This window comes from Lepidochelys kempii, chromosome 1, assembly GCF_965140265.1.
Source record: "Lepidochelys kempii isolate rLepKem1 chromosome 1, rLepKem1.hap2, whole genome shotgun sequence".
NCBI lineage: Eukaryota > Metazoa > Chordata > Testudines > Cheloniidae > Lepidochelys > Lepidochelys kempii.
Window position 1 is genome coordinate 178,108,516 of NC_133256.1, and position 24,266 is coordinate 178,132,781.

The window sequence follows — 24,266 nt, forward strand, 5'->3', positions numbered from 1 at the left end:
GAGGCTTCTGCCCTGGCCCTTATGCCGCTCGCCTGTGTGCAGCAATGGTTCCTTCACCTCGTCCACCACCACCACCAATGGCAGAGTAGCGCAAGAAAGTTACCCTTAATGGAGCAAGAAACAAAGCAGCTCTGCCAAAGAACCTGCGGCAGCGGTTTGCCCAGTGTCTCCATAAGAGTTTTGTGGAGATCTCTGAGGCAGATTCCCATGAAGTGAGGGAGTCAGTCAACACCCTGTTCTGCCACTCAGACTAGGCATGTGGTGGTATACACACCATACAGACATGAGCCTGCTTTCTGCAACCCTCCTGGTACCCATAAAAACTCACTTCAGCGATTCCCAAAATCAAAGCCACTTACCAGGAGCCTCCTCTCCTGTTTCCACTTTGCCAAACTCTGACAGCTGTGACTGGCTAGCCTCCTCCGGGATAGAGAAAAGCTCCTGGCTGCATGCATCTCTGACCTCTGAGTCGTCCTCTGCCTCTAGGTACCCTCCCCCTCCACATCATCGTCGAAGATTTCCTCCTCCTGGCTCAGTCCACTCTCGGCTGGCACACAAGCCACCGAAGTATCCACAGTGGCATTCACAGTGGAGGTGGGGTCGCCGCCGAATATCGCGTCCAGCTCTTTGTAGAATCGGCAGCTCGTAGGAGCAGCACCGGGGTGGCGGTTTGCCTCCCGCTCCTTCACTTTGACCCTGAACCGCATGCTTTGTGAAATCTGTCCGTAGGTATCATAATTCCTAAGGCTGGAGTGCAGCTGGGACTGGACTGCCTCCTCTCCCCAAATGCTGATGAGGTCCAGCAGCTCGTCATTGCTCCAAGTGGGGGTCGCCTGTGGAGCAGGCATGGCCACCTGGAAAGATGCACTGAAACCACTGCACGCGTCACTGGGCAAACAGGAAGGGAACTTTCAAAATTCCCAAGGAATTTAAGGGATGGGGCTCACAGTTGGTCAGCTGAGTGCAGGGCAATAGAGTTCAAACCCATGACCAGAGAGGTGAGAACAGGCATCGTGGGACACCTCCTGGAGGCCAATCGCAGTGCTGTAATCAACCAGGGTGTCTACACTGGCACCATGGGGCTGTAGCCCCGGCACAGAAAGATGCATGCCTTTCATCAGGGTGGCTTTTTTACAGCGCTGCAACTGAGCAGTTTCTGTGCACTAAGTGGCTTGGCAGTGCGTACACTTTGGGAGTTACAGTGCAGAAAGCTGCTTTATTGTGCAGAAACTTGACATGTAGACAAGGCCTAAGAATGTAGCCCTAACTCATTAAGTCTCAGAACACACCTCTCATGTAAGGCATAAAGGCCTGTGTATTCAGTCAGGTCTTTGTCTGAGGGAGATGGCTGAGGGGAGTATACACAGTTTAATGGCTGGCTGAGTAGCTATTCAATAGCTGTTGTTAAACTGTATGTTTTGTTGTAAACGTGGCACTTGTACTCAAAGACTATGGGCTTGATCTAAGGCCCACTGTAGTCAGTGGAAAGATTCCCATTGACTTTAGTGGGCTTTGGATCAGGGCCTATGTGATAGGCATATTTTATAAATTCCAAAAGAGAGAGAGAGAGAACGAAAGAAAGAGAATTATTTCAAATCCTTTCTTATTCTCCACATGAAATGCAACCTCTTTTAACTATCAGTGTTAACACTGTACAGCCAACATTATAGGTCAGGACAGGAAGCAAAGAAAGGCACAGCCAGTTGACACTGGGAGGCTGGGGTATTTAGGGAGGCAAAACACAATTATCCAGGCTGAAATTTGGCTAGGAAACCAGAATTAAGTAAATATAAGTATGAACAAAATGTTCTGAGATCATTAATGACCATGATCAAAGACTGCTTTTACACCTCTTCCAAAAAGTTGGCAACTCCTACAACATAATGCTTTCTAATATCATGCTGGAGCATTGGTTCAACACTGGTTTAGAGGAAAGAGTATCCCCTATTGATTCACCCACATTTCTTTCTGCAGCATATGCAATAGATGCCATTCAGAGGTTTCCTTCCACGTAGCGACCAGGGTCCTGATATTGTGTCAGGATCCTCTGGTGTGGAATTCTGCCCCTTCTCCCCCCAATAAGTAGCCGCTTTAACATTAATGGGCTACCTTCTAAGTGCGGGAGTCAACACTACTGGATCCCTACACTACAAGATGGGAGCTCATGTTATCTGGTGAGAACTGAAAGTTTATGGGTGGGCTTATATACACTGTCAAACTGCAGGATATGAAATGACATCCACAAATGGACAAAACCTCAACTACACATAGCAGTGATAATCTCTAAAATACATGGAAGAAAAATAATAAGGAAACTACTTCATCTTAAAGAATACTGCAATGATACCTGTCACTAGAAATAATTTGTGTTAATATTTTGTTTTCAGAACAGCTGGGCTGGTTATATCAGAAAAACAGAAACAGTATCACATATACATGCCAAACTAACAAAGGAGGGGGGAAAAGTGCAAATATATACCTGTTGGTGTGAAGGTAAAAGACGGGACTGAAAAATCAAAACAAAATACAAATTGGTTATTAAGCTGAAGAGAGAAAGGGAAACATACACATTAGTATAAATCAAACAGACAGCTGAACTTAAAACAAATAACTAACCCAGTAGTTCAGTCATACTGATAGAAGAATAAAACCAAATTTCAGAACGAAGCTTGTCTTCACAGGTACCATTTTGGAAAAGTGTAACATTTTACTACACTCAAGAGGGGAACAGAATGTGGTTTAGCCTCTGAATGACCCTCAGTTTAATATCTTGTGTTTTGCTGGAAATCCTAATATAAACAAAAGTCCTACACTATTAATCATTTCAAAACACAGAATGATAAATTCTTTAACAAGCTTTATCAGGATCTTACTTGAATCTTATCTACAGTTCAGTAAGTAGATGCTCATTACACTGAACTAATAGGAACACTTAAGTATTCAATAAAGGAGCAATAGCCCTTTAAAGAAACAAAGAGAACTACAAAATAACTGTTTTAGTGTATGTTCACCAAATAATGCCCCACCCTTCATCATAACAACAGCACTACAATATGTTACAGCTGTAATATAATATTGTTTTGCTGTTGTGGAAAAGGAAGAAATAGACAAAAATCATAATGTATTCCTTCGCCCCCGCCCCCACACTATTTACATGAGCTAGCACTCCCATTGCAACTCCTTTCTACCTTTCAACCCATGACTTTAGCAGGAAAGGTTAACAATGGAACAATAACACTCCTTGAAAACCTTCACTCTCACTGCACTATAAATCTTCACTGAATCAATAAGGCTTCTAATGCAAGCGTAGTGCACTAGCATCTACTCTCCCCAACAGGACATACTCCCCCTTCTGTTGAATTCTGGCATATAGTTTCTGTATGCTTGATGGGTAGAGAAAAGCTAAGGTTTTCCTCTTGATTCCAAGGAAGACAAAGAAAAACATGAGAGATGCAATAGAATATTCACTAAAAGACATCTTAGGATGGGAATTTGGTTAGCAGACCTGCCATATGAAGATAACGTGCTGGATAAGAGATTTAGGTGCTCAAACAGCTTAATATAAATTTTACATTGCAGATAGTTCTGATGTCTTTTTTCAATTCTCTTTTTAGAATTCACAGAGTTTCTTTGGGACCCAAATGTATTAGTTAGAGTGTGCTGTATGTTTTTTGCTTCCTAAGCCAATTTATTTCCAAGCACGTGACATTGAATAAAACCGGAAAACCTCTGAGCATTTTTGCCCGTTGCAGGCTTAATTTGTAGCACAGCTGTCTTTATCTCAGGAATTCTATTGTGTTTTCTTTCAGCTAGGCCTTTTCACATAGTGTAATTTAGCTACATTCAAAAATACAGGGCCATAGTAACAAGCTTTCATTTAAAAAAAAAGGTGCATTTAAAACCAGAGCTATTCAAGGAAGAACGAAATGTCTCCACATTAATTTGCAATCACAAGGACAAGAGAAAAAGATGAATAGTCCTTGTCATCACTTTTCTGTGAGCTAACTACTAAATCTAGCTTAGTTTTTAGGGAACTGAGGATCAGATGAAAAGAGGTCAAACTAAATGAAATCTTTACAGCTAGCAAACCAAAGAACAACTTAATTCTTAGAGCTTCCATTAATAAACAGTTCTGGGTGCCTAGCAGTGCTCGTGTAATAAGTAAATGTGTGGGTACTGAAGTATTTTAACAGATGTCAAGCCTGAAGCTAAATGTTAAAAAAAAAAAAAAAAAAAAAAGTTAATAAAGTTCACTATTACTCAGTGTGCACATTCAACATTTATGACAATATACTGCAGAGTGGTAGATTATCTCATGCTTTCTATTTCTCCAAAGATGCTGGTTTTACTTCAAGTGCAGTTGGTAACACAGACTTGAGGCCTACCTTTCTGAACGTTTCTATCAAAGGCTTTTTTCCCCTCTGCGAAGTACTGAGAACTATAAATGTGGTATTTCTACAGAAATTCATAATCCACAACAGACTGGAACACCACCAAATGCCAATATTATTATTTTTATTATTTTAAAATGTATATTGTTATGGTTTTTCCTTAACCTAAATTCAGCCAACAGCATAGTGATATTAGTTTGAAAGCATTTGTGGAAAGACCGTATGCAGCATGCTATTAGTAAAACAAAAAAGAGCAGGTTCATACATTAGGGCATACAATTCTCTCACAGTTTAACATTCTCAGAGAAACAAAATCAAAGGTGAAATTCAACCCTCATTTCCATGGCTACATCTCCATTGAAATTACCAAGCCTAAATTTTGCCAATCAATCTATTGCTTTAATAGCATGGAAGCCCTCAAAGACTCTGTGTTGCTGAAAACAGAGAATTCTTCTCTAGAGCCATTTCTAAAATGATAGTAGCCAATCTCTTCTCAAAGACAGTAAGAAACAGGTGTTCAAAAAAAAGACCATGTTTGTATTTAGGCTAGAGGCCACCGTGCCTGTGTTTACATATGATTTCTCCCACCCCTCAAACCATTTCCATATGCCTGATCATCTTAATCACTATTTTTTCAAAGCAATAACTTATTTACTATCTTTCAAAAATATGTTTGTGTTATCTGCCTCCCTGCCCATCCCCAGCATACATTCACATCTGCAATGACTGAAGATGCAATCTTTTGCCTACCTTTAACAATAAATTAAATGTGCCACTTTCATGCCACCTTTGAGGCCTGGCTCAGTCTTTTAATTATCTAACATCCAGCGCCCTCCTTCTCTTCCATTAAAAAGCTACCGGAAACTCACCTATTCTGAGAGAGGCATTACAACTTCCATGACCTTTAGACTGCAATTGCCTAAATGGCACTGCTTTGAGTTGTAATGCATTGCACTGTATTGTACCTACTTGTAACTTTAGGGACCAATCAATCCAAAGCCTATTGAAGTCAATGGAAATCACACGCCTAGGCCAGAAGATCTTCTGGACAGGTATTCTGTTTATTTTCTGTCACAGTGTCCAACTGTAAAGCACTGTGCCCACCTAATGATGCTACATAAACAACAACAACAACATGAAAGTGAACATGGCTGGAAGCTAGAGCCAATACTGCCATTTTGGATGTACAGTGAGTTGGAATACAGGCTGCAGGCAGTACTCTTGAAGATGTATTTCCATCAATTCTGCTTCTTCAAACAGCCACCTTACCTCTCACCCACAATGTGGGGGAACATGCACGCACAAAAGCACTCTATAACTAACACATATAACTGACGTTGTTAGCATTCTCAGCAGAGGGCAATTGACTGACTAGGATGAAAAAACAGTTTCCTACCTTTCGTAACTGTTGATCTTCGAGATATGTTGTTCTTGTCCATTCCATTCTAGGTGTGCACATGCCCATGTGCGCACCCGTCAGAGATTTTTGCCTTAGCGGTATCCATAGGGTCGGCTGTAGCATACTCTTGAGTGCTGTGCTCATGCGTCGGTATATTAGGGACTGCCGGCCCTATGCCCTCTCAGTTCCTTCTTGCCATCAACTCCGACAGAGTAGCAGGAGGGTGGGTCATGTAATGGATATGAGCAACACATCTTGAAGAACAACAGTTACGAAAGGTAGGTAACTGTTTTTAACTCTTGGAGTGTTTGCTCACGTCAATTCCATTCTAGGTGACTCACAAGCAGTATCCCTGGTGGCGGGTTCAGACTTCATGGTCATGTGGCTTACAACACAGCTCTGCCAGCATCGTCTCAAGCTGGGTGAGCACATAATGAGATGTAAACGTGTGGCTAGATGACCAGGTAGTGGCCCTGCAGATATCCTGAATCAGCACCTGGACCAGGAAGGCTGCTGACGAAGCCTGCACCCCAGTCGAGTGGGCAGCCACTGCCTGAGTGGCTCAGCAGTCCTGGAGCCAGCTGCACTAGCCACTGCAGAAGTCATGGAGGTCACGGAAAGTCACAAAATCTGTGATTTCTGAGACCTGTGTGACAGACACACAGCCTTATCCATGAACCGTAACAGTATGAGATTCAGGTCCTAGGGAGGGATGGGATCCCTGACGTGTGGATAGAGATGCTCCAGACCTTTCAAAAACCGGATGGCCATGTCATGAGCAAAGACCGATGTGCCCTGGAACGGAGAGTGGATGGCCGAAGTTGCGGCCAAGTGGACTTTGATTGAAAACTGGGACAACCCCTGGAGCTTGAGGTGTAGAAGATAGTCCAGGATCACCTGCAGTGAGGCCTGCTCAGCCCGGATACTTCGGTCCAAGGCCCAGCACCTGAATCTCTTCCACTTGGAGTAGGAAGAGTAGGTTGCTCTGGTGAAGGACTTTCTGCTACCCAACAAGACCTGTTGGACCTGGGCCGAGTATTCCTGTTCTTCCGCATTTAGCCATGCGGAAGGCACACTGTCAAGTGCGGTGCCACCAGGTTCGCATGCAGAAGACTCCCGGGGTTCTGCGACAGCGGGTCCGACCAGAGAGGTAGCGGCTACTGAAAGGTCCATAAGCGTGCCGAACCAGTGCTGCTGAGGTCACGCAGGAGCTATCAGGATCACTTTCACTTTGTCCTGTTTGATCTGCATAAGGACCTTGTGGATTAGCAGCACCAGTGGGAAGGTATACATCAGAGCCCCTCACCATGGAAGCAGAAAGGCGTCTGATGGGGATGCACTGTCCAATCCCTGGAACAAGCAAAACACGTGGCATTTCCAGTTCTGATGGGACTCGAACAGATCCACCTGGGGATTCCCTCACCTCCGAAAGATCACACTGACCACCTCTGGGTGGAGCAACCACTCGTGGCAAGATGAGAAGGTCCTGCTGAGGCGATCTGCTACCATGTTCTTGGCTCCAGGCAGATGTGTGGCCACCAGATGGACAGCATGCCACACACAGAAGCCCCACAGGTACAGAGCTTTGTGGCAAAGGGCCGATGACCTGGCTCCACCCTGTCTGTTGATGTAATACATTTATGCAGGATTGTCCATCAGGATTTGTACCACCTTGCCCTTCACATAAGGCAGGAAAGCCTGGCAGGCCAGGCGAACCGCTTTGAGGTCCCTGACGTTTATGTGGAGCGACAGATTGTCCCGTGACCAGTGGACTTGCGTGCTGAGCTCGCCCAGGTGAGCTCCCTAGCCCAGGTCTGAGGCATCAGAAACCAGGGTCAGCTATGGGGCAGGGCTGCAAAGGGAACGTCCTCCAACACTGATTCGGGGCTCAACCACCAATCCAGGGATGATCAGATGTGAACTGGCACCCTGACCACCCAGTCTAGATTGTGTCTGTTGGCGATGTAGACCAACGCCAACCGTGCTTGCATTGGCTGGAGCTGGACATGCTGGACCACGTAAATACATGCGGCCATGTGGCCCAACAACCGCAGGCAGGTGTGAGCAGTGGTGAGCGGCTAGTGTCTCACGTGGGAAATCATGTCTGATATGGCCTGGAAACGCACCTCTGGAAGGAAGGCTCTGGCTTGTGTGGCATCAAGAACCGCTCCAATGAACGCTTTTCGTTGCACTGGCCTTTAGATGATTTCTTTTTATTTACCAACAGGCCCAGGTCGTGGCAGGTGGAATGAATCAGATCGAGGCTCCTTTGCACCTGTTCCCCAGATCTGCCCTTGATGAGCCAGTCATCGTGATATGGGTAGTCCTGAACCACTCGAAGCCTGAGGTAAGCGGCCACTGGTGGCATACATATTGTAAACACCCTCAGGGCAGACAAGAGGCCAAATGGCAGCACTGTGAACTGGAAATGGTGCCCATCTGTCACAAAACGGAGGAATCATCTGTGACCTTGGAAGATGGAGATATGGAAATAGGCATCCTTCAGATCGAGGGCAGTGTACCAGTCTCCCAGATCCAGGGAGAGGATGATGGAGGTCAGGGAGACCATGCAGAACTTCAACTTTTTGAGTGATTTGTTGAAGCGCCGCAGGTCCAGAATGGGCCTTACAGCCTGCTTTTGCTTTTGGAATTAGTAAATAATGGGAGTAGAACCCTTTTCCCCTCATGTCCCAGGGGACCTCCTCCACTGCCCCAGCTGCATGAGGATTTTGAACTCTTGAATGAGGAGTTGCTCGTGATAAGGGTCCCTAAAGAGGAACAGGGGAAGAGGAGACACAGAATTGCAGGGTGTAGCCCCAAGATACAATCTCTAGCACTCAGTGGTCCAAGGTGACCCGCGACCAGGCAGAATGGTAGGGACGAAGATGGTTGAGGAAAGAACGAGACGGATGATCAGGGGAGTTGACTGCGGCATCACTCTTAAGTGCACCCTCAAAATGAGTGCTTCTGGCCCCCGTGAGGCTTTGACAGGCCGGGTTGCACAGGGGAGCGGGAGAAGGAAAGGCGATGATGACCAAAATTCCTGTCTCTATTCTTTCTCCTTGCCTTCCCCTGTCAAGGCTGTGAAGGCCTCGGCAGCAGGGGTGGCTGGAACTGCTTCCTCGCCGACTACAGCGTATGCAGACCCAGAGAGCAAAGGATGGCCCGAGTGTCAGTCCATGCAGCCTCATGTCAATCTGTCCTATGAAGAGACCATTCCCATTTAAGGGAAGATCCTGGATTGAGGCCTGCATCTCCTGGGACAGGCCAGCAGTCTGAAGCCATGCCTCATGACCACTGCTGATGAGACCACCCTAGCTGCTGAAACGGCTGCGTCCCATACCATCTGGAGGGAGCACCTTTGAGCCATCATACCCTCCTGCACCAGGGCCCCAAATTCCTGGGCTGAGTCCTTGAATTTATGGAGGGAGTCCCATAAGTTGAATTGGTACCTCCCTAAGACAGCCTGGTGGTTGGCCACCTGGAACTGAAGGCTGGCCGTCGAATAAATCTTTCTCCCAAAAAGGTCCAGCCTTTTGGCCTCTTTATTCTTGGGGGTTGAACGGGTTTGCCCATCTGTCCTTCTTGTTAGCCACCGAGACAACCAGCGAGCCTAGAGGAGGGTGAGTATACAAATATTCAAACCCTTTGGCTGGGACAAAATACTTTTTCTTGACCCTCTTGGAAGTGGGAGGGATGGAAGAAGTTTGCCTATGGGCTTTTGCTATTTTTAGGACCCCATCATGTACCGGTAGTGCAACACAGGCGGGGGTAGAGCCGAAGAGTTCATTGAACAGGCTGTCCACCTGTTTGGCCATCTCCTCCACTTCCAAGCCCAAGTTCGTAGCCACCCTATGAACCAGGGCCTGATGTTCTTTGAAATTGTCTGGTAGGCTGGCGTGGGAGGGGCCCACCACCCCCTCATCCAAGGACAACAACTGGGTCACTGGGGGAGGTCCCGAGGGGTCATCCCTCATGGGGGAAAAGGGTTTCAGGGTGGGCAGCTGCTCCTCTACCCCGGCCTCTGAGTGCGTCACCCGCACTGAGCTCACTGCCACTAGTGCTGTTGGTTGCTGCTCTGAGGTGGTGGCCACGGAATGGACTGACTGAGGCATGGACATCACAGGCATGCCCCATGCACTCCAATAGGGCCATTGCGCCAGCCACTGGCTTTACTGCCACAATGGCAGTGTGGAGGTCAACGCAGCCTCAGGTGCCCGCTTGCGCCAGGGCTGTTGCAGTGAAAGGCTGAATTCCCTTTCTGAACCAGAGGAAATACCTTCCAGTGGTCATGGAGGGGCTGTCGAAACTTGCGTCTCACGACTAACCGTCTCTGCATGAGACCGGTGCCTCGAGTAGGAGAACTGGTGCCAGGGCCAGGGGGATTGGTACCATGATCAAGACTGCTCCCACTGCAGGAATCTGTGCGGAAGGAGGCAGCTGGTAGGAGGATGATTGGTGCCGGCGATATGGTGACTGGTGCCTTCTTTTAGGAGACCCACATCAAGCGGGTGGAGACCAGGAGCCTGGTGCTCGTGAGATAGCACGTCCCACAGAAGACAGAGACCTGGGGCACAGAGATGGGAAGCGCTCTCTCGTCTATGGAGACCAGTGTCGTTACCCTGCCCCCTGGGAGGGTCTTTACAGCTGGCTCGCCCTCAGTGGGAGCCTTTGTCGTGACCTGTGACACACCTGGTGCCGGCGGCACTGGTAGAGGCCTTTGCTTTCTGGGCGCCAGGAGAGCCTGGGAAGGCGTTGGCACTGCCACCAGTCTGGGTCCCCTACCACTCCCTGGAGTAGGTGGCGGATCCCTCAGGGGACTAGGAGGCTCCATCGAGGGAGTGTCCCCATGTGGCTCCAGTGTTGGCTGTCAGTCAAAACTGGGTTCTTTGCCCATCTTGCTCAGTGCTGGGGAGTAATTTTTCTTCGACCTCTTCTTAGGCACTGGTGACCAGGAGAGATACTGGGTAGAGTCCGGTGGTGGGGGTTGTGCTGTGTACCGAGGCCAACGTACTCAGGGCAGAGTCTGGCTGGGAAAGCTTGGAACCTGGGTGGACAGCAGCCTCCTTGAGGAGGGCCCTCAAATGGATGTCTCACTCTGTGTTCTCGGACGAAAGTTCTTACAGATGCGGAAGCAACGCTTCTCCTTCACATGTGATTCTCCCAAGCATTTGAGGCAGCTGCTATGGGGGTCGCTAACAGGCACAGGCCTGTTACATTCAGAACAGGGCTTAAAACCCGGAGACCAGGGCATGCCCTGCCTGGGGCAAAGTCCCTGCTGGGACTCTATCTCTAACTACACTACTTAACAACTACGTATTAATTAACTACTGTAAACAAAATATTTACAAAGCCTTAAGGCTAAAAGAGTGAAGTAGAAGAACCCTTCGCCCTTGTGAGGCAAAGGAAAGGTGCTCTAACTAATCACCATAGGTGAAGGAACTGAGAGGGCATAGGGCTGGTGGCGCCTAATATAGCGACGCCTGGGCATGGCACTCAAGAAGGTGCTACAGCCAACCCTATGGCTATCTCCGATAGCCGCGCATGTAGGCGCACACACACCTAGAATGGAACTGACATGAGCAAGCACTCAAAAAATACTGAACTACCATCCAGTTGAATCTTTTTTCAGGTCAACCATGTGGCACAGGAAGAGGAAACTTTCCCTGCTGCTACCCTATTCTGTAAACATATAGACAGCTGTCAGCACTACATTCACACACACACACAAATGAAAAGCAAGCCTGGGTATTTTGATTAAGGTTCTTAATGAAAATTCACAAGTACTACATTATCAACATTTTCATGTGTTCTCTGTTGGGGGTATCTGATGCAAAGCCCATCTAATTATTCAATGGACACACCCCAAGTATTCAGTGGGCCTGAGATGATCGAGATCTTTCTAATTAAAAAGTTATAAAAGACGAGTAAATATGCATTCAACAGTTAACAGATCAAGAGCTGTAATTCGGCACCTTTTCTGATACCAGCATAAGTACTAGTGAGTCCATTTCGCTTCTTTCGGTGGCGGTATAACCAGATGCTGAAGACCATAAGAATAATCCAACAGGCTGCACCAATGCCAGCAATGAAAGCTGGCTGTTTTACAACATCTGAAATCTGCTGGGCTAAGCTGACTTGGTCTTCTGGTGACACAGGGTTTCCATGGGAATCTAAAAAAAGGAATAAAAAAATCTCTGATTAATTTGGATGTGCAGTTCAAAAAACCAAATGTACTATTATTATTGCTAAGTAATAATAATTGTAGACAGTGATTTAAAAAATACTATGGCCCAGATTTTCAAACCTGGGCACCTAAAGTTGGCCTTTTAAATCCATATTTAGGCACCCAAATAAAATTGGCCTGATTTTCAGAGGTAATACACGACTATTATTATTACTTATTATGTGTACTGTTGTAGCACCTAGCAGATTTAGGCATGGACCAGGAGCCCATTGTGTTAGGTGCTTTACAAACACAGAAGAAAAAGATGCTCCCTGCCCCAACTCCTGTGAACTTCAGCAGGATTGTGGGTGCTTAGTGCTTCTGAAAATTAGGCCCCTTTTATTTAGGTGACTAAATATGGATTTAGAAGGCTGACTAAGTCCATGGTTTAAAAATTTTGGCCAATAATTTTTCATCATTTCTGCAATATAACACAAATCAAATTATTTCAGATTAAATTTAAAAATAAAATACAACAAAATCACCACAGAAAACTAAGGAGAAATGTGTTGGAGAAGTCTGTTTCCAGAATTCCACTAAAGCTTAGAAACAAGCTACATGAACACACACACAGTTCCCCAGAAGTGAAAATCATAGAAGCATTACAAATTCAAAACACATTTATACAAGGTGGATACTGAAAAGATGTTTTTTAAATTTAGCAGTTTCTGACAGGCGACTTGTATCTCATGTTACACAGTCTGTTTTTTTCTCAGAGTCTTATTTTGACCTCAATTCAAGAAGACTGAAAATTCAAGACTAGCTAAAGAAGAGAGTGAATAAAGTAACTTGATTCTACCAACTTAGCATGGCTGGACAAGCTAGTCTTTAAAATTATAGCTTTGAGAATGCAAGAAGGGATATTAAATATGCCAAGAAAAGGTACAATGCACTAAAAATAATCAATAGGCCTTCCTAGTAGTGGAAAAAGCAGAGGCCCCTTGATCAACTACCTCAATTTAGAAATCAGAACAGAAACAAAGGACAGCTGAAAATGTTTTCATTAATTACTAAATGTATAAGAGTTTTCATTTTTAATATACAGGGTATTTATTATTTTAACCTAAAATTTCATTTTTCTTTCCATATATTATGTCTGTAAATATTAACACTATTTCAGACTGGTCTACTCACCAATATCCTATAATTGCCTTGAGGTTGCTCAGCAAGAAGACATTTTGCTAGATTTTTATCATCTGGGTACATTGATTTTTAGCAGTAAGAGGTGCTCTTTGCAAATTTGTGAGCTAAGAGATCTGTATTACTGCTCCCCGAATTGAGGACCAGATTCTGAAACTCTCATTCACAATGTATAAATACCTTACATCACTCACACTGTGTAATACCTAACTTTTTGATCAGTCCCATTGATTTCAGAGTAAATAGTCAAAGAATTAAACACTACTGAATGTGAGTAAGATAGTAGAATCTGGTCCTGAGATTGGTCCTTTTAGGAGAAAAATATGTTGTTTGTTCAAGTGGCCTGATCAAATTCTGTTAATGCATACTGACTAAGAAATGGAAATCAGTTCACTTAAAACACAACAGCATTAATGCTCTCAGCACTAACCAGTGAACAGGTTAATACTCTTAATCATGACACCCCATGTCCCCCCCCCCCAAAAAAAAAGTATAAATATATATAAAAGAAACAGTGTCACTATAGACTACAGGGAAAACAAGCCATATTGTAGAAAAACAATTGCTCTGGGAAAGGGACACCTTTATAGATTGGAAATGGTTACATTATTAATAGTTTTTTTCCCTTGGCTTTTTCTTCCACAGAATTTCAGATTTTATTCTACACGACATCCAGGCTCAATACCTATTTTCACAAGCAATCACTACCTTTGACTGTTTGTTGACTGGAAGTTTTATTTCACATAACAAGCCCTTTTATCTTCTGTGATCCTAAGAGCACTCATAGTCTGAAAGTTCAGCAAGCAGACCTATTCTTTTCTTACCAATACACCCTTTGTGTCTCCTAGATTTATAGATTTCATGGCTATCTGTGCAAGGTTAAATTGGGTTGCTTCAGATTTTATGGAGACAGCCAAGTGAGGTTCCATGCAAGTGGCCAGATGGGCTTCACTGTATAAAGTGTACTGTGACTAATGAATTAAAATTGCCACTCTATGTCTCATCTTTTGTCTCACAGCAGCTGAGGCTGTATTAAGATATTGAAAACTGCAATATCATTCTAATTTCAAAACAACTACATTTACTTTTTTTTAAATGCTGATATTATTTGAAATTGTTTTCTTTGACAGAAAAGTGACTTTTCATTGGAGACACTGTTCACCTATTGTTCTGCGTATGTTAACATTTCTTTGTTATTTAAATATTACTCTTTCATACTTCTACTGAAGTATTTACAATAAAGAAAAAGTTACCTTATTCTCCCTGGTCCCCCCCCCCCCAAAAAAAAAGAATACTACAGCATAGAATCAATAAAATTTATGAAGCCCTAAGCTGTGCATAAGGAGCCAGCAATGTAAATGATTCTGTAACACAAACAAATATAGTGGTAATATTTTATATATATATATATATATATATACACACAAATGTTAAGTGCATTATTCACACAGTGCATGTCTCATGTACAAAATACTCCATGAACCTTTATTTTTCTAATCACTCACATTATGAGATGTAACTTGAGAACTAATTAGCATGCCTTTAGTGATATTCTGTTAGCCACTAGAAATACCTGTATATTATCGTAATAAATTGTTGTATTTAAAACACCAAGCCTGAAATACATTATGCATGTGTGGACTGCTACACCTGCACAAAGCCTCATTTTTCATATATATATTTTACACCTCTACACACACACACACACACACTTTCTTTTTCTCTTATTCTTTAGCTTCAGTCATTTAACTGTACACACACATGTATCTGTACACACACACGTATATGACTATATATTCCTTTATTTTAATAATAGAAGCTAAGCTAACCACTAATTTTAAGGGAAGCTGGTAGTGACCCATGTGTTTATGTTGCTAACACTTTCCATTATTAAAGATTCTTGCAGCCTTTTTTTTGTTCTATCACTTTGTTGTTTGCATCAGGCCTTTGAAATTAGGGGAAAAGGGAGAAAGCCCTTGGGCTAGAAAAATGCCTTTTCTTTGTGCCATGAAAATCCATTCAGGTTTAGCCGACACATAAACTGTTGAAAATCACCATATCACTGCTGTTGTTTCTGGTTCCTCCAGGTAAATGTTGGCAGCATACAAAATAATAAGGAACTGTGAACATTCTAAGGTCACATTCACAATGCTGACAAAGCTGCCGAAGCACACATTGTACTGAGAATACCTAGGAGCTGCTGGAGAAGGCTGACTACCTCACTCCCTGGAACTGGCATATTTCCTGGCCCCAAGATAACAGACTTTCCCTGCTGACAGTTAATGTAGTTAGGTCTGTAGTTCAGGTACTAGCAATCTGCAGTGCTGTGTGGAAGGTCCAGGGCTTAAATGCTGGTGATATAAGATACGAGGTTGTTACAGTTGCACATAACAATTGGTTTCTTTCTTTGTCCTTTTCAAAATAGACTAGTAAATTACATACAAAAACACTATGTTAAAATAAAGTTATTTAGGATGCAAATTCAAGAGTTATGAAATCTCAGAATCACGGTGACCTGTGCAAATGCCTCCATGTGCATGCATTAAGATACAGTCTTTAATGGTACAATCAGGTACTGTTCCACAGGACTCCTGCCTCATTCAGTGCACAAGATAGCTGGTCAAAGGGAAGTGAGAATTAAGGTTGCACGGGCAACCATAAATCTGGCATTTCCTAACTTCTGAGTGCTTGACTTTGCAATAACTTGCTCCCTCTCCTCCCCCCCCACTCAATGTGGGTATATATAATGTAGAAAGACAATTCTTTGGTCAGAAATCAACTTATGAATATTCTCTTTTGCCTTCTTTCTAGTTATATACAATGTCATAAATGGAGAAGTGCCACTTTTAGGCTAGAGCTCTATAGTGTACTGCATGTAAGTGCAGTGCACTGCCCATGTGCAGCCTCACTGACATCAGTGGGGCTTTGGGTGGGCAAAGCAGGCCACCTTTGAAAGTCTACTGCAGGCCTGAAAAAGACACTATATTGTGTTGGGCAGCTTACTTGCAGTGGCTGACAGAATGATATCCCTAAAGGCATCCTAATTAGTTCACAAATCACATGTCTTAATGTGAGTGATGAGAGTAATAAAGGTGCAATAAGAGTTTCTTGTATTTTGTACACTTGAGACATCCACTGCTTGAAAAAAACACTTAACATTTATAATTATTTTACGGAAACCTCTTAAGAAATAAGTGCATAAAATGTATTCACTCAGGTTAATATGTTTATTATGAGTATTATTAACTGCATCTGAGATGCCTCATGTGAATAGTACACTGGACAGAACATGCTGCAGGATGTACCAGGTAATTCTCTATTGAACCATCAGCAAACCAATGGAGTGTCAACATTTCAAAGCTGCCATCCATGGTACTCCATCGTTGTACAGAAGCTATGGTGGAGATCAGTATCAAAGGGATTAACAGTTCTCTGGGGTAATGTTCTGTAGCCCTTGAATGGTTGCAACTTACTTTTACTCACATGCTCAGCCAAAGGTCCACATACTCATTTCTTGGCACGAGAGAGCATTCAGAGCACTCCAAAATCTGAATAGCCCTATCTGTGCAGGGGAGGGGTGTGCTGTGTGGGGACTTACTCAAACTAAATCCTAAGGGGGAAGTTTTAGAGCTAGTCACAATCTAGCCCTCAATTTTTAATCAAGAATTGTTCAGAGTAAGATCTAAAGCTGATTTAATTGTGAGAGACATTCCAAAATTTAAATGAATATACAAATCATACAGTATATATAATATGCACACAGGGAATTTGTAATCAGTTTAATAAAGGTAGCAGCATACTAATTCAGAAATCAACATCAAAGCAAAAGATTTAAGCTTCCTGGCTCTAAGAACGAAATACAGATTTCTCAAATTGGTGATTGCAAGAATGCAGTTCATCTAGCATATAGATATTGGAACTAGCAATTCCCGCCAAACATTCTATGAACAACATCCTTACCCACCGCCAAACACAGCCCCCCTTCCCAAAACCCAAAAAGGAAAAAAAAAATGCCCTCTTTATCTAAATGAATGTATTGCTTCTGGAAAGTACTAGAGTGATGGCATCAGCAATAAGGATAAGTTTTGTATCCTCAGAACAGCTTCTGGAAAACAATGGTGCTATCTATCCCTCACTGCTTTACTTCTTCTCTGGGAGCACATCCAAGAACCAAGGATGAGATTCTATGATTAGCCTCTAAGATGCACAAGCACAGAACTCAGGGTAAGGTAAGGAAGTTTTAAGCCACTTTACCACTCTCACAATCCTAGGCTACTCTGGGTGAAGAGTTTCCTTGGGGTAATTTAGGTAGCCCTAGGGGCCTGTTTGAGTTATGGCAGCCCCTCCAGGATACCCTATGGGCCACAGTACTGCTCAGAATCTCCACAGTGTGTTCCCCACAAATGCTTTCTGCTCCAGGGCTTACAAAGGGGTCCTCAGAAGGGAGCCATACAGCTGTCTTACACTGCATCTATACCAAGGGAATCCTTCCAACAGCTAGTTACAAGGCTGTTGAGGTCCTTTACGTTGTTCTGGTCCTTTGACCTGGTGTAAAGTGGCAGTAGTGGGACTGAGGATCTCACCACACATTATATCTGATCCTTTATGGGTACAAAAAGAGGAGAGGGAGCTGAAAAGGGCACTAGAAAAATCCTTTCTTTTAGGGAGCACAAAGTTTGCTTGAGGCCTGTACTCATAAGAGTGCTAACGTCCCTGAAAGGAGGCAAATGAGAAAGAGGCTTTGTGCCACTTCCTTCATCACCAGCCAGCACAGCTTGTCAAGAGATGGGCACCTGGTGTGCACTATTAAAGGTCACAGCAAGGGACTCTCGGGTCAACGCTTCTTCAGTGTCCCCAAAGGCAATGTGCTTACTTCAGGAACAGTGTTTCTGAGACCTCCCACTGGGATGATGTACTACCACCATGCTGTGTGGCACAGGGATGTGTCTCAAATGTACATTTTAGCTCTGGGGAGTGAGATGGTAGGGTTTTTTAGAACTCTCATACAGTGTAATTATTTCTTTACAAAATGCCATAATGCTCAATCCCTGGCTTCTGCTGAGAATGTCATTAAGGACATTAACTGTCATGTTACCATCTGTCCACTAGGGATTGGACTAAGATCACGAACCACTGAGGCCACTAAACAGCAAATGATAACTTTTGATTACTGTAGATCTCAGGTGAATCAGAAAATATGATCTGGAGGAAAGAGACTTTGGGCAATATTTTCAAAAGCACCTAACTGATTTAGGAACTTAAGTCCCATTTTCAAACATGATTTATGCACTTAGGAGCCTAAGTTCCACTTATTTTGTGAAGCACTAATCAATAGCCTTAGGAGAAGATTTTCAAAGATGAGGCACCTGATTCCTATTGACTTTCAATAGGACATGGTTATCTAACTGCCCTTTGCCTTCTAGTGAAGTGTCCATACATGCCATTGCTGGAAGCAGGCTAGTGGCCCTGCTCAGTCCTGGTAAGGCAAATGGTCAACTATGTTCCTTTTCCAAATATGCTAACTGGAAAGGCAAGGAAGGGAAACTAAATAAATCATGTTCTTGTAAAACTGGCGTTTATTTAGGATTAATTTACTAGCAGATGGATTAAGGAAAAATGTTAATATCAAGCCTGCAGTTTCAGACATCAAGGCCTCTTCATTAAGCTGGTATCTATAACACTTAAAATTTCAAGGTTTTCAAAATATCAGCAGCGAAACAAAAACCCTGATTCTTGAGAATGGAAAATGAGCACAGAAAAGAACATGCCAATGAGCACTTATAGGTACTACATTAATGAGTCATTTTAAAAAGTTCTGCATTCTTGCTATGCAATTTCTATTACAATCAATGGGAGTCACAAGCCCAAATTATAAGCAATTTTTTGAAAGTTCCCTTAATTTCAATGGCTAAATGTAATTTTTTGGTATTGCAGCAATTGTTCACTCAGAATAGGGTCCTTTTTTCATTCTCAGTAACTGCCTATTTTTAACTGTAAAATCACATAACTGGACAGGTCTTTTGATGATGGAGACAGAGAAGGGCACAAGGTCAAAAGGAACATGGTAAGGTTCTATTTTGGTCTGATGGGACAGCATGTTTTGATTTCATCATGCTAATAAAGAGCAGCATCACTATACTGCAAGGCATTTTAAATATTGTTCTGTAAACCAGCAGTAATCCCACATCACTTCCAGACATATCCATATCCTATGGCCCCCAATCTTAAACTGTGTCAGAGGAATGGTTGGTGCAGATGAGGAAAAAAGGAGTGCAAAGATCACTGTTGCATCCCTTGCCCTGATACTGGTAGGCCAGAACTAATATGAATGTAGCAAACTTGGTGGCTCGGGCCCATCTTAAACTGTTGTGTTTTTCCTACGCCAGTCTTAAGTATCAACCACTTCGCAAAAATCAACAGCCAAAACCAATAATGAATTGTGACTCTTTGTTTAAAAAAAATGCAGCAACCATTATACAACAAACCTTTGAGAGATGCTGTTACAACACTGTCTTTAGAATCCAGTTCCAATACATGTCCAAAAACACAAATACTAATCTCATGTTAACATTCAAGCAACACTCTGCATTCTGCCTGACTTGTAAATATTTCTGGATCCATAAAAGGAAAAATAAACACAGCACTGAATTTATACGCAAATTTACCAGAAGGCTTACCTAATTGGATAAACTGTGGCTCACTTTTCACTCCGGGTCCTGCCGCAGTACTTGCTGCTACTTCCACACTGTATCGAATACCAGGAACTAAGGAGGGGATGAGTACAGAAAAGGTGGAACCATCTACGGTCTTGTTTATGTGGTATCTGCTTTCATTGCCCAGGCACCAAACCTGTAGGTAAATGAAGTACATAGCACATGTGTGTGTTAAAAGTTAAAGCTAAAAGGATAGTTACATGATATGATATGGTCCTTTCTGATTCATAAAGGGAGTCAAACTAGATTATAACTGTTATTTATTATTTGTATTGCAGTAGCACCAAGCCATCCCAGTCACAGGCTAGGTGCTGTACAAACAAAGAGCAAAAATATGGTTCCTGCCACAAAGAGTTTACAATATAAGATAACTTGTTAGCTCCCTTCTAACCCTCTAACATATCAATCCAAGACATAAGCACTAATAATGCACTAATGAGCATTGGTTGCACTCCACAGATAATGGAAAAGAGAGAAAGAACTCTCAATCATTCAGTATGACTAAAACAAGGGAATTAAATTTGATGATATTTGCCATTCTCTTTTTCTTGAATAATTGGTCAGGCTAGGTTTTGTTCAGAGACATGTTTGGGGAAATTTGTATTTGCATGAATTCATACTTTTCCCTGAGGACAGGTATTCATGCTGGAAGCAATAAAAATTATAGTAAACCAAACAGGGATTGGATGCAGGGGATGATGCAGTGACACCCCATTTTTAACTAAGAGTTAGGTCACAGTGAGAACGTGGCACACGCCATTTTTAACTAAGAGTTAGGTCACAATGAGAATGTGGCACAGGTAAAAGCTGTGGGCCTGAGACTCAATCTGGAGAAGACTCAGGTGATATTGGCTGGTTAGGGGAAAACAACTGGATGAGATGGGAGATAATGTTGCCCCCTCTGATTCAAGGGGCTTGCCGACCATTTGTGAGTAGATGCACAACTCAGGAGGCTGGATGGACTCCTAATTGGTATTAAAAAAGCAGGTAACCAGTAGCACCTACTGTTAGATCACCTATTTCTCAATCTGTACTTCCAGGAGGTTGCGTTACTTTTGTAATCTGAACTTGCAACTGTCTTTGTCACCTCCAGATCAAGCTATTGCAATGAGCTCTACATGCAGCTACTCTTTCAATCTACCTCGAAATCAAAAACGGTGCAGAATTCAACAGCTTGTTTATTATGAGGTAGGTCCTTCTGGGAACACATGATACCAGTACTTTTGGATCCACACTGGCTACCTATTAAATACAGGGTACAATTTAAGGTTGTGGTCTTGACCTATAAATAGTCTAAAATCTTGTAATCTGAAAGACTGCTTCACTCTCCCTGTGCCAGTCTTCTGCATTTGAGATCTGCCTGAGCTGGAACCCCAGCCATAAGGGAGATCGAATCAACTAGCACAGCACTTTCTGTGAGGGGGCCACCCTCAGCTTTGAACTCACAAATATTCCTAGTACATTGGCTTTGTGAGCATGCACACATTTGTGGCAAGACATATTTCTTCACCCTAGATGTAAGGGGGTTCAGAGGACTCTTGTGGAGAATTATAAAGAACGGGAAGATATTTTGCTGGATTATTATATATGATTACTGGGGAAAGATAAGGGGTAAATGGAGTAATCAATTTTAATAAACATAATTGTGAAATGGGTCAAGGAATGTCCAGAGCATAGGATAATCACTCACTTTTTACAAATGAGTACTAAATAAATGATATCATTTTTATTAGTGCCATTAAATTCTAGACAATGATCCATAAAACCTGCAGAAAAGTTATAGAATGATCTTATAAAAATGATAAGACTGCATGTTTTAGAAAGCTATTAATAAGTCAATACAGGGATTTGGAAAGGGAACAGTTATGCAGCCTTCACAAGAGCAGTCACAAACCCTTGTGCCACGACGCACACAGAATATAAAGCTTAACATCCCCCACAACCCACAAACAACCTGTATTTAATGAGCAAGAAGGAAGTGACACTAAGGAATAAAAACTATGCTGGGCAATAGATAGTTATGGTTTAAATTTGTTTTCTGCTTAATTTCTCACGATCTTTACATAGAAGTGACTACAGTATATGATAATGATCCATTATACAATCTATATAGGGAAGTTTGAACAGATAGAAGATGCTTGTTAAGGAAACAAAAGGGAAGCCACTCCTGAACAGATGCATCACAGAAAAAGAAAATGAAAAGCATTGTAAGCAGCCCTGTAACTTTATGCCAGAGGTGTGACAGAATGGACTCATTTGAACGTTATTGTTTTTTGTAAAGTGCTATTCATACTTCTGTAGCTGTGTCATCCTTTCCATTATAACCTATTAATACATTCAAATTTTCTCCATTCTAAAACTTAGTGTGCAAGGTGTCAGCCAGCCTGGGTTTTAATTGTTTTGAAAAAATAAAGAGAATCCACTTGTTGAGAAAATAACATGATAGAATAATCATTAATTCCTTTTTGTATTAAAAAAAAGGGATGTGAATTTCAGGGTTTTTTTCCGGGTTATTTGTTCCTAACATTGACTAGTTGTTTTTGTTTTTTTAAACAGAAAATACAATTATGCATGCTTTCATGATGCCTGTTTTCGATCCAGAGGGAAAATTATCCACTGACCCACATTAAAAAACAGTGGCAGCCCCACCGCTGCATAGGCACTAAGAGATGCCTGCTCATAGCTCACTGCAACCTATTGTCCCCAGATGCTAGCAGACACTGTATAGCATATTCCACACTCAAATGTGAATTTCCTCTCTTTTATTGTTTTGTCCTCACAACCCTAACATTCTTTTAATACAGTTTCTGGTGGGTGAATAATTCCATCTCTTTAGTTCAAGGTCTAACTGCCTTTAAATAAAACTTCCTTTGTGAATATTTTTTTCAATTACATCTGAAACTAAGCCACAAAATGATTTTGTACCAGTCAATCAGGTTCTGAAAGGCATTTTATTATTTTAAATTGACCATGAAGCTAAGTGATCTCCACTCTTTTTTCTTTTCTACAGTGTAAAGAAAGAAATGAGTGGAATGAGTTTTGATGCTTAGGAATAAATGCCTACACTGTGGTATTTTATCTTTAAAAAAAAAGGCTAAAACATTCTGATTTAAAAATCTCTCTCAACAATGCCAATTTGCTACAGACTAGAGCAAACCATCCTGCCACTAGTGGCTATAAAACAACCTTGAAATCCATGACTAGACACTTACAACATCTCAGCCTTGCTTAGGCAATTTTAGCTTCATTTCTTTTTTATGTAATTTATTCACAATTTAAATTACTCTAAGATAAAAACAGTATGTTGCTACAGAGGCCTTAAATAATAAAAACTGTCTACTGAACTTTAATAGGTTAAAAATATATATAATATAATGAAGGCTAGAATGCAAAGATAGATTTGTAAAAAAACAAAAAAAATGCTATAAATATATTTAATCTTACACTAACTCTCTTTAGATGGAAAGCTTTTCCATGTTTTTAACTATCCCAGATGAATAGAATAGTACACTTTACTCAGAATGTTACATAATAAATTATGTTGAAGCCTTTCAAATGATTAGACCCATTTATTTCCTCAAATTCCCTGTTTTGATCACAAAATGGTTCTTAAACTAGCACATTTTTCTTTGTGTTTTGTGTACGTAATTCTCATGTTATAGCATAGACATGAAGTTGCTTATTTTAATTATGAATTTTGACCTTTTCTTTAATTTCCTGCACTACCATCTTCCCATTCAAATTAGTAGGCAGTTTTAATTGCTTTTGGACATGTAAAGATGCCACAGACTAGACAGAATTCCTAAATAAATGGTACTATAAAAAAAATAAACTGAGAAATATTTTTTGATTCCACATGCTTTTGATTTTTACCAGTAGATGGAGCCAAGTATCCACGAACAATTTATCCATCAATAGCATGTCAATACTTTGCAGTGAATAAGAACTCTACATGTCACCTTATATTCTTGGACCATTCCATTCTGGGTATCCTCAGGGGGTGGCTGCCAGGTAACCACAATTGCAGTCCCATTCCCGTCATTCTTAGTCACTGAAACACTTTGAGGTGGAGCACTAGGAGCTGTTTGCGGGAAGAACCAGATGGTTAATTTGTTGTTGTATTTCTAATACAATGTTGCCAAATGCTTTTTAACAAGCTGCTAGTGCTTGATACATAAACAGCCTATTCTGCACTACACAAATGTAATCATAATTTCTTGTTTCGCCATTAAGGATGTTTCTGTCTGTCAAGGTAAACGGACGTGAGAGACAAAATATGGTCTAGTAATGTGAACAGGTGTTGGGATCCTGGGTTCCATTACTGGCTCTGCCACAGACTCACTTTGTCACCTTGACCCAACACTGAGATCAAACTATTAAAAAGATTCCACTAATTT

The 24,266-nt window shown here is 42.2% G+C and overlaps 1 protein-coding gene across 4 annotated transcripts in view; it reads right to left on the reverse strand.

Annotated features, from left to right (window-relative positions):
• The window catches only part of ROBO1 (roundabout guidance receptor 1), a 440,544-nt gene that overhangs the window by 42,980 nt on the left and 373,298 nt on the right, over positions 1 to 24,266 (reverse strand). For 3 of the 4 annotated variants that reach the window (XM_073303979.1, XM_073303999.1, XM_073303970.1), the window contains exons 15-18: positions 23,829 to 23,950; positions 19,834 to 20,005; positions 11,766 to 11,963; positions 2,480 to 2,506 (exon numbers count right to left, since the gene is read on the reverse strand). In XM_073303979.1, the coding sequence (XP_073160080.1) occupies positions 2,480 to 2,506; positions 11,766 to 11,963; positions 19,834 to 20,005; positions 23,829 to 23,950 (519 nt within the window). The remainder of the gene's footprint in view (positions 1 to 2,479; positions 2,507 to 11,765; positions 11,964 to 19,833; positions 20,006 to 23,828; positions 23,951 to 24,266) is intronic. The other variant, XM_073303988.1, reaches the window with a different exon arrangement.